Source organism: Terrapene carolina, unplaced genomic scaffold (assembly GCF_002925995.2).
Source record: "Terrapene carolina triunguis isolate 2854851 unplaced genomic scaffold, T_m_triunguis-2.0 Scaffold66, whole genome shotgun sequence".
NCBI lineage: Eukaryota > Metazoa > Chordata > Testudines > Emydidae > Terrapene > Terrapene triunguis.
The window spans coordinates 9,019,294-9,036,561 of NW_020664417.1; the positions used below are offsets into that span (position 1 = coordinate 9,019,294).

The 17,268-nt window shown below is 40.1% G+C and overlaps 1 protein-coding gene across 2 annotated transcripts in view; it reads right to left on the reverse strand.

The window, feature by feature from the left end:
* Positions 1-17,268, reverse strand: part of SCLT1 (sodium channel and clathrin linker 1) — a 107,678-nt gene that overhangs the window by 42,819 nt on the left and 47,591 nt on the right. For both annotated transcript variants that reach the window (XM_026647823.2, XM_026647822.1), the window contains exons 12-15: positions 10,444-10,518; positions 9,639-9,784; positions 6,715-6,907; positions 3,117-3,313 (exon numbers count right to left, since the gene is read on the reverse strand). In XM_026647823.2, the coding sequence (XP_026503608.1) occupies positions 3,117-3,313; positions 6,715-6,907; positions 9,639-9,784; positions 10,444-10,518 (611 nt within the window). The remainder of the gene's footprint in view (positions 1-3,116; positions 3,314-6,714; positions 6,908-9,638; positions 9,785-10,443; positions 10,519-17,268) is intronic.

The following is a 17,268-nucleotide window of genomic DNA, read 5'->3' on the forward strand; positions in this document are numbered from 1 at the left end:
GAGGCCCAGGCCCTTAAGCAGGGGCTGGGTCAGGGTTTGTAGCAGCCCAGGCCCTAGGTCAGGGCGGGGCAGCAAGCAAATAATCAGTCAGTAACCCAGCCTCTCTACGTCAGGGGAAAAGGGGGAGTCTGCCACCCAAGGAGTGGGTGGCAGGGGGGATGCAGGCCCTCCCACTCCACTGTGTCCCAGCCCGGGGCCCTAGCAGTGGCGGAAACTCGCTGCTGTCAGTGGGAATCCTGGCCGCAACACACTGACATCGGCTCTGGCAGTGCAGCAGCCAGACTGGGGTCGGCTGCCCCCGGGCTACTTCCACACTCCCCCTCGTATGGTACCTGGGCCGTCCTAGTGTCCTCGGTGCTCTCCACCAGCATCGGTTCCTCTGGGTAGTTAGCGCAGGGTAGGCTCGGCTCCTCCATGGGATAGCTGGCACGGGGCAGGCTCGGCTCCTCCTCGGAGTAGCTGGTACGGGGCAGGCTTGGCCAGTCCTCGTCAGGGTATCGGGCGAGAGGTAGGCTCGGCAGGCCTGGTAAGTCAGCAGGCTGGTCGTGGCCTGCGGCTGTCTCCCAAGCGGGAGCTCGGCCACAGACGTCTGCTCTCTCCGCCGGCGTGTGCTCCGCTGAGCTCTGCTGGTGGACTTTTATACTTCCGGGTCGGCGCTGTGACCTCTGAGAGGCGGGCGCCGGACCCAGTGGCTCCGCCCACGTTGGTATTGGGGGAGGTTCCGCCCTCAGCAGGGCTGTGGGGTATCCCACCGCCTCGCTACAGTTCCCAAGGATCGGAGAGTCACTCGTGAGCCTGTGAGTAAGTTGTCTGTCATTTTGGCGGATAATTTGGGCTGGCAAGTCTTCCACTGTGAAATGCACCTCTTCAGGGAAGCCAGAAAGATAGATCCATGAACTTCTCATTACAACCACCGTCGACACAGATGTTGTAGCCCTGTCCTCAGAATCAAGTGCTGCGAATTGTTCCCCCTTGTCCTTGGCAATAAAATTAATCAATTCGGACATTTTTGTGTAGTTTGTATAGTTGTATTTTGTTAGTAATGTTGGATAGTTGGCTATGCGGAGGTGAGGGGTAGCCAAGGAGTAAGACTTACTGCCAAAACTGATCAAGTCTTTTCCAGTCCTTCTCATGAGTTGTGTTTCAGGGCTGGTGTTGCATGCCACATCACTGAACTGCGTCTATCACTAAGAAATTAGGCACTGGATGCAAAGTCGACGCCCTTTGTTGGTACACACCTCCTGTCGGACCTTCCGCCGGCTGGAGGGGCAGCCACGGGGGTCCACAGAATGACCCTTACAGGATCCATCAGTGCCTCATTCACGTGAAGGGCAATTTTTTTTTTTTCTTTTAAACGGAGAAAAGGAAAGGGAAACAAGCTAAGTAGCTGCTAATAAGGAAACTAAGTAACTGACTGTAACTAATTAACTACAAAGTAGCGAGGCGCTGCTGATTGCTCTGACTCGTAGCCAAGGGCGATAGAGAAGGAACTGAGTGGGGGTTGGTCGCACAGCGTCGGTTAACTGCCTACAGGAGCACAAGGCAGGGACCACGCATGTACAACCCAACCAGCACTGCTACTAAAAGTCTCTGACTACGAGCTCAGGGGAACACAAACACCTAAAGTGGAGCACCAACAGAGACAGCACTTTAAGAAGAACTATTTAATATATATTGATGAGAAGAAATAGAACAGCAGAGCTGCTATTTTCACAACTTCAGAAACCACTATATACAGGAGAGATGTCGTTTTCTTCTCATGCTACATTTGGTTGCTAGGTTTAGGAGACCCTGCCAATAAGGAGAGAGAGTCTGTGGACTAAAGGAAGACCAAGGAAAGACGGCCTGAAAGAGAATGAGTGCCCTGGGACGTTAAAGCACTCTTGCTTTGAGGTGTGCGCCAATGAGCCTTTCAGCCCAACTCTCGTGGTGATGAGGCAAAGAAGAACATCTGGAGGAAATGAAGCCTAAATGGAGACTCATCCTTAACACTCAGTTCCAAGAACACTGGACTAAGAGAGCTTTCCCCAGAAGAATGTGCACACAGGGTATGTCTACATTGCAATTAAACAATGTGGCTGGCCCAGGCTTGTGGGGCTCAGGCTAAGAGGCAGTTTAATTGCAGTTTGAGCTCAGGCTGGAGTCCGAGCTCTGGGAGCTCTTCCCTCGTGAGGTTCCAGAGCCTGGGCTCCAGCCCAAGCCCAAATGCCTACTCCACAATTAAGCAGTCCTTTAGCTTGAGCCCTGTGAACTCAAGCCAGCTTACGTGGGCCAGCTGAAGGTGTTTAATTGCAGTGTAGACATACCCTTAGAGGTATAACCGTACACTCCACTGATGGTATTGAAGATCCTGCATAAGCCAAAGATGGTGGAGAAGTACTCAGAGATTGTCTATGGCCAAAGAGACTCCAGGACCCTGGTCCAGACAAAAACAGAGTGTAATAGTGAAAACTAGGCAACACCAACTGGAATACTGTTTAACAATAAAAGTTGCTCTTAATATGGAGAAAGGTCCCTAATAACAAAATCTAGCCAAGAAAGAAAGGAACTGAGAGGACAAAGGTCATATGGCTCTTTTATAACCTCATCTAAGAGCTTCTGGTGTCATAAGAGAGTACTCATGCAGCTCCAACAGGCAATGTTTTCAGAATGTTCCTGAAATTCCATGATTCGTCCCACAACTGTGAATATACAGACGGTACCTTGAAGAACTGTAAATATAGGGGTTTTCATAAGCCAAAGTTAAGTTTTCTAAAATGAGTAAAGTTTACTTGAAAAACAGTATTAAAATAAAGTGACATATTGTAACTACTTTTTTGCCATTACAAAATGTCAAAAACACACAAGTAGTGTTGTCTTTTTGGCAAGGTACAAAGCCTTCATTTCTGCAATCAGCCTGCTAAGTGCATCTGAGAAAGGAAAGCAGAAACTAACAATTCTTTTTGCAGCATCTCTTGTTTATTCATTGAGACTGCAACATCTCTTCTGGCCTGAATTATTTACTCACTATCTTTTTTCCCCACCACAAGTACAGTTTCATGATGATGACCATGATAACCAAAACCTAAGAGTTAAACTAATAAAAAGTGTAAAAGAAAAAGACTGATTGCACTTACTTCAGATTACAGATCCTGGTTTCTGTAGTTTCTGTAAGCTTCTTTGTTTCTTCCTTCCACCGGTTCGTTGCTTTTTGCTGAGCCACCAACAGATGTCTCAGTTGAACAGTGGAAGTTCGATTAGTGACTTCCATCTCTTTCAGTCGAACCTCAAACCCATGCTCCTTCACTGAATGCTCATGTTCCATTGTGCTTATCTACAGTTAAAAAAAAAAAAAAAAAGCCACAATCAGACAATAGAAGTTTGCAACTTTAGCCCAAGAATAAAACCCCCCAAAACATTCACTTTAAGTGTGCATATAAAAATATGCTCATAAGACCAATTTAAAACCTAATACAAATGGCAATAAAGGGTAGTGATGATTGTAATGCCTATTGTTTTTATAAATTGAATATATGCTTTATCCTTCTCCCCTGAATTCTGTAAATTACTTGTATTCTTAGAAGGTTAGCTCTCTGGGGAAGGGTTTACATCTTGTATGTTTGGAAAGCACCTATCACCATTGTGAGAACTACTAAAATTCAAATACTAAATAACTGTGCAGGCTCAGTTGTGTGCTTAACTGAGACCTTGTTTAGGTGTACAATTGTACATGCAAAGTACCAGGTCGTTACACAAGCAAATATAGCAACAAAGGTTAGATAACCAATTATGTTGAATATACATTTAGCCTCTGGATACATCAGATTTCAGATGAACAAGAGAGCCATCTCGCTGGCTTTGAGGAGTCCACAGTCTGGATGTCCAACCTGGAGTATAGTGAAGATCCTGTAAACTGACTTTGAAAAGCCTGGTTGACATAAATATTGGTTAAGTTTTAATTTGAAGGGTTAGTGTGTAAACGATCACTCTCTCCACACACCCTTCCCCAACTCATATGTTTTTCAGTTAGTATCTTTGATCTTAAATGACATTTGTTGAAAATATTGATGTACACATGCAATCCTACAAATTGCCAGCTTTAGACACAATTTTAAAAAAAATTTACCTATATCAAAAGACTCCAAATGAGTATTTTTTTATTTATATATATATATAATGGGTCAATAGGGTGACATGTCTCATTTCTGCAGAACTGCCTATAAATATTTATATTTAAATTTACATACAACATTAAATAAGAATTCTAAATCATTACATCACATTTCTTTCGTAAGAATGGCATGGCCTAAATAGATCAAATTTTCAAAGTTGTTATAGCAACATTAGATTTTGAAGATTCAGCCCCTCTCCCCATAACTCTCCTATTTGAATACACAAGATATAAATAGGAATATATTACCTGAAAAAGCAATGTAAACTGCTTATTTCACTAATATAAAGGAGTACCTCCCTAATCTACTTTTTTGGTATTTTATAATTCTAGAATTTTTACAGAAAATAGAAAAACCTTATATTTATTTTAATAGTATGAAACTAACAAAACAAGTTTAGGCTTTGAGTTTCTTAAAAACAAAACTCACTTCCATTTGTGCCCCCAAACAAATCCACTGGCACATACATTACACTTTTAGAATTAAACATTCACTCATTTTTTATAGGTGTAAGTTATGTGTGACATTAAAGAGAGTCTTTTTTATTCCAGTAGTGACTATTGATTTTTTCCCCTTTCTGTAGTTAGAAGTAACATTGAAACTTATCATATAATAAAGATTAAGGGGGAAAACTTTTTGAGTTTTGTTACTTTATGAGTAACCAGTCTTCCTCCCATACCGTCTTTCACACAGAAACAAAGGAGAGAAATATTTTTAAAAACCTAGAAAATGTGATTATGAAACCATGAAAACTGGCATAAGGCTGATATAGTACATGAAAGTACTTTTAACTTTTTTTGTTGTTAAACTATTTTGATTTGATGGTATACCTTTAAACTTTATGTATTCCACTAAAAGTTTTTTTAAATCAGTTTCTTTTCTATAAGTGTGCTGATGCAATATTATAAGTCTCAAAAGAAAACTGGTAACATTTATCTGTACATTGTAAAAAAATAAGCACTGTGATATCTTAGCACCATTTATTTACATAAATAAAACAACCCCCTAACACACACAAAGAAACTATAAGATTTAGTTATGTCAGTAAAATATTTCCACCCTGCAAACTCGAGATTTATATTTTTAAAATGTAAAGTAATGAAAAGTGTGCATAAATCCTCTTCCCCTTTCAGCAAACATACAAGTGAAGTATATACAAGGCAGGACCATTTGGTTTATTGTAAACATATGATTGAGATTTTACTTCTGGTCAATATACCTTTAACCACTCAGTTTATGACAAGGAGCCTTAAATGCACCAATGAACATGAAATGCTCTCTTAATTTACCAAGTAACACAAAATTTTAAGTTCTCCATATTATGTGGAAAATTAGACTCAGTCACTGGTTCTTGAAAAATGTAATGGCACATACCAGAGTATGTTATGCTGATCACATGTCAATTGCCAAGGAAACAAAGGAAAAAACATAAGTCAAGTTGAGCAGTTTTCCTCTGATTTCCATCCAATTAGTCAGCCATGTAATACTATTTGGTGAATTTTCTAAATAGTGAGTACAAGGATTTTATTCTTTATTGCCCCCAAATTGACCTTTTTCTTAAATGTTTTAAATTCTCCAAGGTTAAATACTTTTTCCTGGTTCTCTTGTTGAACAAGGGTAGTGCTCTGAAGGTGGTGACTTTTAGACTAACTGACTTTATTATCATAGCTGTTAAAAATAAAGTAGTCTTCACTACAAAACTAGCTCCATGGGCTCTCCATATGCCATCTCCCTAATCCCCTAACTTTCATTCCAAACAGACAAGTTTTTCTCTTGTCTTTATATTCACAACCATTGAATTTTATATTTTTGCCTCTAGCCATATCCATCTTTTTTATCCCCAATCCCTCAGAGCCTATACTTCAGCCTCCCAACTTCAGTTGTTAAGACCGCAGAGTCAAATCCCAGTCTGACAGACTTCCTCAGGTCCTGTCAGTCTGGGATACTTCAGTGGGGAACCACAGAAGGTTCATGAGGGAAGCCTGAAGATCAGAATTGTTAGCTGTGTTCTCTGAAACATTTTCACCTGCAAATCTTCCCAACTCTCCAAGCTTGTTCCAACCATGTTCCAGCCCTTATAACTAGAATGAGAAGGGGAAAAGGAAGAGACTGGCATGTGACGATGCCTTAGCGCACACTGGAAAACATAGTGGTTAATGTTAATCTTGCTGTTTCGGAGATCTGGGATCAAATCTCTTGCTGCTGCAAGCAGATATAACTCCACTGGAGCCCAGTTTGCCAATCAGTAGTGAGTTTGGCTCCAGTTAAAGTTAGATAACCAGAAATGTTTTATTATTTAGTCTGGTCACATTATAAAAGCCACCAAAAGAACATTTGGAAGCTTCTGTTTAATAATTCTATTTATTAATAGACAATGAATTAATTATCAGACTGTTACTTCACAAGTAAGGGTATCTGGAGGGCAGAACTGAGAAGCCTGAACTGAAGTTGTCACTCCCAACCCTATTTTTTCTATTTCTTCTTAGAAATGTTTTTTGCATTTTATCTTTCGTAGGAACCCATTTAACCAAATAATTACACACTATTTTTGTTTTGCTAGTACCTTTAATTTAGCTTTTTGTTGTGCCTCCATGGCCAGTTTCCTCAAATCCTCTGCTTCTTTACGCAACTGTTCATTTTCTTGATGAAGTTTTAGTCTTTGTTCACTCATAGAACCAGAGTTTTCTCTTTCAGAATCCAGAATGCTTTGCAGCTTGCAAACCATTTCCTGGCAACGAGATATCTCTTCCTCGGAGCTGAAAAGGGAAAACAAATCTCACTAGACTTTCAACTCAGGAGTTAAGTCAAGTTCAGTCTACATTTTTCGAAGCTTCCCTATCATTTGTATGTGCCTTTTAATTAGAACCTTTAATTATATTTTGTATTTTGAAGGCCAAATACTTATTTTTAAAATTCATAATGCTTGTCAACGTCAATGTATTTGTGGATGGGTGAACATGTGAATTCTTTTTAATGCTTGACATTTAAAGTACAAATATTTTTTAAACTAATTTTTATTCCCCTGGGTGTGTGATGTCTATGTCTAAGAGGAACAAATAGCCACACAAAAAATTCACAAAAATATTTAATTCAATTTTAAATTTCCTTTTTGTCAGTCTCAGAGAGGCCGAGCATTGAATGACCATGGAAAATTAACTATGTCCACTCCTTATACATAAACCATCATATGTTAAATTAACTACATTAATTAAAAAGGATGGGTGCGTTTGAGATATAGGAGGTTGGACTTCACAAGGGAACAGGATAGTGAGAGTTCAGGCCAAAGTTCAGGAAACCTGCATTAAGGTCTTGGAGAAGGGGATTGTCTTTTGTCATGTTTGTACAGCGCCAAGCATAAGTTCCTAGTCCGTAACTGGGGTTCCTAGCCACTATGATAATACAAATAATTACTAATACAGTATGTAAGTAAATAACTAACGGAACTCAAATTTGGACTCTGGATTATAGTAGGGCAAAATTTTTTGGCTGAATAGTTCATTTGCTGAAAAATTTATATTCAGCTCGACCAAAACTGTTTGTTGATTTGACATGAAATTGCTGAATAGTTTCAAGGGGACTTAGATGCCACTCGACTTCAGTGGTGGGGATGCTCCCTTATACTCTATACTGTTGTGGGGGCAGCACTTACCTGGGATGTGGGAGACCAGGTGGGCTTCAAGTCCCCACTCTGCCTGATTTGTAGCAAGGATTTAAACTTGGGCCTCCCACATCCAATAGTTGAGTGCCTTAACCACTTGGATATACAGTCTCTCTCTCTCTCGCTCAATTAGTATTATTTATAAAAAACAGAACAGCTTCAACAGGAGAGAGAGAGAGAGCGCGCGCGCGCTATCAACCCAGAATACCCTCTAGCCTAGTTGTTAGGGCACTGACCTACAAAATGGGAGTCCCAAGTTCAAATCCCTGCTTCCTATCAGGCCGAGTAGGAAACTGAACCTGTGTTTCCCACATCCCAGGTGAGTGCTCTAACATGGGACAACAAGTTATAAGTAGACTTGGAAGGGTGAGATTTTTTTTAATCAGTAAACATCCATTTCACTGTACATACACAAACCAACTGAAAAAATAATAAAAATGTACAGATAAGCAAATTGAGAAAAATGTTGCTTGAAAAATTAGAGTTTGATTTAAGAATATTTACTTCGTGTATTTTGACACGTGATGTCGACCATTTATGTTTTAATAGTTACAAAGCTTTACTTTATGAATCTCAAGGTCTACGGTCATTAAATAATTGTCTGACCCCTTCTAATTTCCCATAATTGTCAAATATTAAATACAAAAATGCTTAAAATCCATAATTTTGTGCAACTGTGAAAATGTAAATTGATACAAATTAGAAAAAATGCTTAAGGAGTAAACATCCATATCAGTCAACGTTATAAATAAATATAAAAATCACGTTTTGCCAACCCTAGCTATAAGGGGAAGGGCTGTACCATGACCTCCTGGGGCTTCGTGAATGGCATTTCCAATTTATCTTTGCTTTTAATAAAAAAAATTACTTGAAATAAAAAAAAACAAATTTTCCCCCTTGGTTTTTTGTTTTGGGTCGATCTAAAACTCCACCCACCCCCAATTCGGCCAGCAAACTGAAAAAAGTGATTATTCACACAGCTCTACTCTGGATAATTTCTCCTAATTTACTATATTTCTGTTAGTCCCACCTACATCTTGTGCCCACCTCATACCTCTACCTGCACCAATCTCATTATTCTCACACATTTTGCCTGCTATCTACTTGCTTCTCACTCTCCTCTCTTCCCTATTTCTACCTTCCTCTCCATCAGCTTCCTGTTCCTTTTCCCCACTCCCCTCTAACTCCCAGAATCCCTTTCCACAATTCATTGACCCTACTTGAACTTCAAATACTCCCACCCTCCACAACACACACAAGCAAGCAAGCAAAGCAAGACATGTTGTATTCCTGTCCTCCACCCTTCAATCTCTTTATCTGTTTAGATTATAAACTTTTTAGGGGAAGGATTGTGTGGACTTATGTTTGTCCAGTACCTAGCACATTTTGGATGCTACCACAACAATAATATAAGCGTCCTGTGCAGTGGTTTGGTATTATATAGACCAAATAAAACCCTGCTGTATGCCGACTTTAAAAAAATAGGAATTCTTCTGAATATTTTGCAAAAAATGGTTTTCCAAGCAGTTAACATTAACAATTAAAATAGGATTATTAGCCACAAAAATTGTTTATTTTTTTCCTTTGTAAGAGAACTGCTTTCAGCTCTGATATTGTCAAGAAAATCTGTTTAGTTCTAAAATATGTCATCCTCACTTATAATATCACCCAATGCTGCATATTTTAAAAAAAGAATGATTATGACAGCCTACTATTCCTACTTCTGAATAAGAACTTATCACAAAATACAAACACTTGACACAAGACGACTTAGATCAGATGGAAATATTGAATGAAATACTGATTAGGAGGACATATCAGTTACTTACTTCATTTCCAGTTGTTTAATTTTGTTTCGTGCCGCCTGTAGACACAGCTGAAGGTCATCTTTTGTACGCTCTGCAATCAGACACCTTTGGTGCAGTTCCTCCAGTTTTCTGTAATCACATTCACTTCCTCTGCCTTCACGGTAAATCTGAAGGATAGGCTTACATGTAAATCTCATTTTATCACACAGATGGCTGTCAGTGTAGTATTGCTGCCTACATTACGTTATCCATTCCATTGTCCAGCACAGTTTTCAGTAACTGAAGGAATGGGACTTTCATTGCTACTACTGGGATAATAGTCTTATAGATTTTGCAGTTAATTAATTTTTCTGATATTCAGCCTAAAAATCTTCTTTTGTTTAAATTTCCATTATTGCATCTACTTACACCCTTTGGACCATTTTAAACACTTCTTACTCCTATTTGGTTCTTATATCTTTAAAATAGTTGTAAGGAATTTATTACCACAGTTAGACACATATCCTGAAAGTAGGTAATATGACTATGCTGAATATATACTGAATAGTGAGTTAGGAGTTTAGAAACATTCTCTAAGAGCCATCTTTTGCAGTTAATCTACTATAACTCCAAAATTTATTAGAAATATAAAATGTATTTTTCAAATTTCCTTCACTGGATTTACAATTAAACAAAAAATAAGCAAATACAAAACTAAGCATATGGTATATTCTTTCACCCCATTTTACTCAATGATATTAGAGAAAATAGTGAAATAGAAACTTAAGACAATGTTATAAAATAAAGAAAAGTTAAAAAGTGTAAAACTGAATATCTGCATTCTTACTTTCTCAAGTTCTTCTTCCACTGCTCGCTTCTCTCTAATGGCCCGTTCAATTTGACTCTGCTTGTCTCCACATTCCTATAAGAAGTCAAACCATTTTCTAAGGGCATTAAATACATCAAACCAAAAGAATAACAAAAACATGTGTTAAATGAAAGTTAAGGCTGCAAAGGGAAACACTCCAAAGTCAGGAAATACTAAAGCTAAAAGGTTGCTCATGCAAACTTAGTTCTCTTTATTTTTGCACGTGCATTATGATGTATGGTTTTTCTTATGCTTTTTTTTCTTGCAGAGCCACCATCTCATTAAGTGTATAGATTAGATATGGGACAGTGAAAGTATTTGGTACTTTTTTAAATCCTCATTAGTCAATGAGTGAATGCTTACCTAATTCACTGCACACCATCCAAACTCCTCTGGTCTCCTAACCTCATTCATTACAAATTCCTCCTTTATTAATGTTCACTGTACATCCTATGCAAATCTTCTCTCAGCTACACTGGTACAAAATCTCATTTACTTTGTACTAACATCCTGATAAGTGCGAACAGAATTTGTCCCCACCCTGACAAAAAAAAGTACCGATCCAAAGGAGTCACTTCATTTCTTATTTATTCCTGCTAATTTATTGAGTACTATCTAATCTCTGTCCTGAATGAGGCATGGAGGGATATTTAGGAAAAATAGTATGTAATCCTATCACTAAAGATTACAGTTTTACATATATGTACGGTAGCCTGGTATTGAGATGGGATGCAAAATTTCTCATGTCACTAATACAAGTTCCTTACCCTGGTGGCTACGTAAATATTATTGTTTAAGAAGGGGACTGGCCACACACTAGTAGATACATATAAACTTAAAAGCCAAATAAACATACATATCAAAGCAATGCTACAAGAAATTGACAGAAATAAGAATAATTCTCAGTATTATTATGCTCACAAATTCCTGAGAATAGTGGAAAACAAAGATAGAAGAATACAGCCAGTGGAGTACCTCATCACAATCCAGTTTACACCATTTTGTGAACCTGATGTGTCCAACAACAGGTTGGACACATCTCTTGTAAACCTTTTCCCATTCTTCCCACACAGATCTTAGATTACAGTTGACAATGTTTCTGCCCTTGCCCATGTGTGGTATTCTGGTTAACCATACATGATATTCCAGCTAACCATAATTTAACTTCTGACAGATAGTATTCCATTTGCTTCAATTAATTTCTTAATAGTTTTGATATATTAGTGTGGTTAGCTCCATGCTTACCTTACTGCAGAAAGTACCTAAAAATCCACTGTTTTAAACCTATTTGAGCAACTGGCAATGTACTCATTCTTTTGTGGTTTACTTATTTGTGCCTGGCACATATTGCTAAATTTTATAACCTCAGGGTAAGTAAGCAGGCTAACCTACAGTAACTCCTCACTTAACGTTGTAGTTATGTTCCTGAAAAATGCAACTTTAAGTGAAACAATGTTAAACGAATCCAATTGTCCCATAAGATTTAATGTAAATGCGGGGGGTTAGGTTCCAAGGAAATTTTTTGGGGGCAGACAAAAGGCATTATACTGTATATTGTACAGTACTGTACTGTGGTTGGGAAGTGCCCCTGGCTTACCCCAAACAGGCACAGCCCGCTGCAGGCAAGGACGCTAGGAAGCACTTTTGCTGCAGCAGCGGCAGCTTCCCTGGAGAACAGGCTTGGATTTTGCTGGGAATGCTCCAGGCCCGCCTCTTCCTGTCCCCGCTCCACTCCAGGCCCACTTCTTCCCACCCCTACTCCACCTCCTCTCCAGAGCACACCATATCCCTCCCCCACAAAGTCTTAAGCGCTGCCAAACAGCTGTGTCTCTGCTCCTCCCTCTCCCTCCCAGAAAGTCCTAAGCTGGGAGGGAGGGGGAGGAGACAGAGAAGTGGAACTTGTGCAATGCTCCCTTGCAAAGTCGCTGCTCTTCCACAGAATCTTACAAGAAGGCAGCCAAACAGCGTTATAAGGGACCATTGCACAACTTTAAACAAGCATGTTCCCTAATTGAGCAGGGACGTAACATTGAAACAACGTTAAGTGGGACAACGTTAAATGAGGAGTTACTGTATTCTAAAAACAGGGCCTCAGCTAGGTCTCATGCTAATTCTTAACCTTCCTACCTACAGAAAGCCTAGTATACTTAATATTTAGTATCTTCTACTTGCATTACTGCTTGGCAGTTAGATTATACATTAGTCAAAAATACACCCTTAACATATCATTTATAAACAAATCCATAACTGCCCGCCACTAGGCTTCAAACATATTGCAAAGCCTATTTTATCAGTAATACATTTTATGTTCTCCTACTTGCATAAGCATCCTCTTCACATATGGATAATAATGCCAAACTTCTAAACAAGGTGGCCAAGATCAGGTTAGGGGTGAAAAGCGCACGCGCGCACACACACACACACACGCACGCACACACAGTTAATGTTGCTTGAGGAATCTTAACTTTGGCATTTCCTGGTTTAAATGGTTTCTTTTTCAACTTTAATATTTATTAAAAATGGAGCTTCCAAGAAATTTTTTAAAAAAAAAAAAAAAAAAATCCAACATGTAGAATGCTGAGTTTTGTGCAAAATAAGCACTCAATAAGGCAAGAAAAGTGGAGTGGAATTTCTTTAATGCAGACATGCTTGTGGACTATGATCTGAGTGTGTATATCTCTCACTGAAGGAAGCAGGTGTGCCTGCAGAGCCCTGCTACACCTGGTACATGCTTTTGTTTACTGAATGAAGCAGTCCTTACTGAAGTCAATAGATTTCCACATAACCACCAAAAGGTAAGTGTCTTATCAAGTGACTATCTGTGTGCAGTATTTAAAGTTTCTAACCAAAAATCAATCAGGCACTAGAGCTGTCCAAGAGGGTTGCAACTGACTTTTTATAACGGCAAAAATGTCTATTTTTCCACACTATTTGAAAATGGCCAAATCATTTTTGCTAAAAAGCCAAAAAGAAAAAGCCCCAAAAAACTATTAATGTTCTTAGGTTTGATTTCTTCCTGAAGTTTCAGTCCAAAAGGTGAAAGGTTATGCAATTAAAAAAGGCCACTTATAATGTAAACATTTTTGCAATATTTACTGTAACTGTCACTATGCCCTTTAGTTAAAATACATATGTTCAAATAGCTGTGTGACTGACACCTGTTACTGTAATTACAGGTAATTACCAAAATGAGAATTTTTAAAAAATTTAGTTTCAACATGCCTTTCCTCAAAATGAGTGTTTTTGCTGAACATAGGAGAAAAATTGAAAGAAAAAAATGTTACTTGATAATTGAATCCATCATTAATCCTGTTCATGTTCCTAGGCAATGTACTTTAAGAAATGCAGCTTTTTCTTGACATAAACTTGTATAGAAGAGCCATGCATTCTATATTTGTTCATGGAGGTGACATACTAGGTCTGTGAAGGGATCCTTCCATTTTAATTATGTTCTTCAGCCTCCCCCTTTCTCCAAAAGTCCTCATTTTATTTATGATTTCAAAAGTTAAATGTAATAAAATTTTAGAACAAGAATAAAGCTAAGATTATTATATCAGAAGTATAATCATCAATGATAGCAAAAACACAGAGAGTTCCTGGAGATGGATCACCCAAAGGAAGAAAAAAAGAGATTAAAAAAAATTGTGTTTTCAATTTATATTTAAACAGCCTACGTATGGCTCTACACATACATTTGGATCACTATCTTGCTAAATTAACCCATGTCTAAGCAGCTGTTTTGCAAAAAGCAAACAGGATGTTAGGAATCATTAAAAAAAGGGGATAGAGAATAAGATGGAGAATATATTATTGCCCTTATATAAATCGATGGTACGCCCACATCTTGAACACTGCGTACAGATGTGGTCTCTTCATCTCAAAAAAGATATACTGGCACTAGAAAAGGTTCAGAGAAAAGGTTCAGAGCAACTAAAATGATTAGGGGTTTGGAACGGGTCCCATATGAGGAGCGATTAAAGAGGCTAAGACTTTTCAGCTTGGAAAAGAGGAGACTAAGGGGGGGAATATGATAGAAGTATATAAAATCATGAGTGATGTGGAGAAAGTAGATAAGGAAAAGTTATTTACTTATTCCCATAATACAAGAACTAGGGGCCACCAAATGAAATTAATGGGCAGCAGGTTTAAAACAAATAAAAGGAAGTTCTTCTACACACAGCGCACAGTCAACTTGTAGAACTCCTTGCCTGAGGAGGTTGTGAAGGCTAGGACTATAACAGCGTTTAAAAGAGAACTGGATAAATTCATGGAGGTTAAGTTCATTCATGGCTATTAGCCAGGATGGGTAAGGAATGGTGTCCCTAGCCTCTGTTTGTCAGAGGGTGGAGATGGATGGCAGGAGAGAGATCACTTTATCATTACCTGTTAGGTTCACTCCCTTCTGGGACACCTGGCATTGGCCACTGTCGGTAGACAGGATACTGGGCTAGATGGACCTTTGGTCTGACCCAGTACAGCCATTCTTATGTTCTTATGTAAAAGATATATACTAAAGAGAGCTAATCTGATTGAACATATCTAGTACTGATCTGTTGATTAAGAAGATACAGCAGTACATAGTCAATTTTCAGAGCAATCCATGCTTTGAAGGAAGTAGGTGCAAGAGTATTGACTATATAAAATTGCACCTTGTTTCTCAATATTTAAAATAACGTGAAAGACTTTGCACGCTGCCTCAAAGTCTGGAAAAATGAAGGATTGTGGAGATCTATTTCTCATGGGGAAATGTCTGATAACTGCAAAGCATTATTCTAGGTGGTTAGTGTTTTTCTATGAAGTATCATACATGTTGGTGTATTCTTTACCCACTTAGTTAGAGGCTAGCCCTTGCTGTGGATGGCTCCTTTATGCCACCCCAACAGCATAAAGGGGCTGCAACAGCTCCCCAGAAGATACCTCCAGGGCAGCTGTGAGGAAAGGCTGACATAGCAGTCCCACACTGCCTTCCTACACCACTTTGTGCCAGTATATATCATTATTGTATATACAAGGAGAGAAAGAAAAGGGATACAAGTAATAATTGAATTAATTTCTCTTTAAAGGATAACTAGTTACAAATACTTTCCATTCAGTTCCTCTAATGCAGAAAAAAAAAGGAGTAGGAGGGGGGAAAAAAAGGTTACTCACCTCTTGTAACTGTTGTTCTTCGAGATGTGTTACTTATATCCATTCCAATTAGGTGTGTGTGCGCCACGTGCACAATTGTTGGAAAGTTTTTCCCCTAGCAGCACCCGTCGGGTTGGCTGTGGAGCCCCCTGGAGTGGTACCTTCATGGTGCTCAATATATGACCCTGCCGACACGGCACCGCCTCAGTTCCTTCCTTGCCAGCTACGCCGACAGAGGGGAAGGCGGGTGGGTTTGGAATAGATATGAGCAACACATCCCAAAGAACAACAGTTATGAGAGGTGAGTGATTTTTTCTTCTTCGAGTGATTGCTCAGATCAATTCCTATTAGGTGACTCCCTAGGCGGTGGGGTCGGAGTTAAGGAAGTGCTGATTGTAGCACCGCTCTACCGAAAGCCGAGTTGTCTCTGGTGTGCTGGACAATGGCGTAGTGAGAGGTGAAGGTATGTACCAAGGACCAAGTTGTTGCCCTGAAGATTTCTTGGATTGGGACCTGGGACAGGAACGCTGCTGACTAGGCCTGGACCCTAGTGGAATGTGCTGTAAGAGTCAGGGTCGGTAATTTGGCCAGTTCATAGCACGTGCGGCTGCAGGACGTGATCCAGAAGGATATTCTTTGAGATGAGACTGGGAGGCCTTTCATCCGGTATGCCACCGCTATGAACAGCTGGTTCGATTTTCTGAACAGCTTAGTGCGCTCGATGTAGAAAGCTAGTGTTCTTCGACCATCTTGGGAGTGTAGTCGCTGCTCCTGGGTAATGGCATGAGGCTTAGGGTAAAAGACAAGTAGGAAAATGTCCTGACTGGTGTGGAAGTGCCACACCACCTTGTGGTGTGGCCTGAGTTGCACCTTAGCCTTGTGGAAAACCGTGTAAGGTGGGTCAGAGATGAGGGCCTTTAGCTCAGACATCCTTCTTGCAGATGTAATGGCGACCAGGAAAGCTACCTTCCAAGAAAGATATAGGAGGGAGCAAGTCGCCAGTGGTTTGAATGAGGGCCCTCATGAGCCTGCAAAGGACCAGGTTAAGGTCCCATGCAGGGACAGGCTGTCGGATCTGAGGATGTAGGCGGTCCAAACCTTTGAGGAAGTGACCAAACATAGGGTTGGCGAAGACCGATTGACCAGACGCACCTGGGTGGAAGGCCGAGATAGCAGTGAGGTGTACCCTTATGGAGGACACCGCCAGGCCTTGCTGTTTCAGGTGTAGGAAGTACTCTAAGATGAGGGGTACCGGCGCCTGGAAGAGGTGTGTGCGATGCTGGTCTCACCACCAAGAGAATCTTTTCCACTTTGCCAGATACGTGGCTCTAGTAGAGGGGTTCGTGGTGCTGAGGAGGACCTCCCTTACTTGTTCTGAGTACAAAAGTTCCATGGGGTTCAGCCATGAAGCTTCCAAGCCGTGAGGTGGAGAGAGCCTAGGTTGGGGTGACAGAGGCAACCGTGGTCCTGAGTGAGTAAGTTGGGGAGGAGAGGTAACGTGACTGGTGTGTCCACCAACAGCTCCAGTAGTTTGGTGTACCAGTGCTGTCGAGGCCACACTGGAGCTATCAGAATTACCTTTGCTCCCTGCAGAACTTGAGCAAGACCTCGTGCACGAGAGGGAACGGGGGAAAGGCATAGAGCAGGCAACCTCTCCAGGGTAGCAGAAATGCGTCT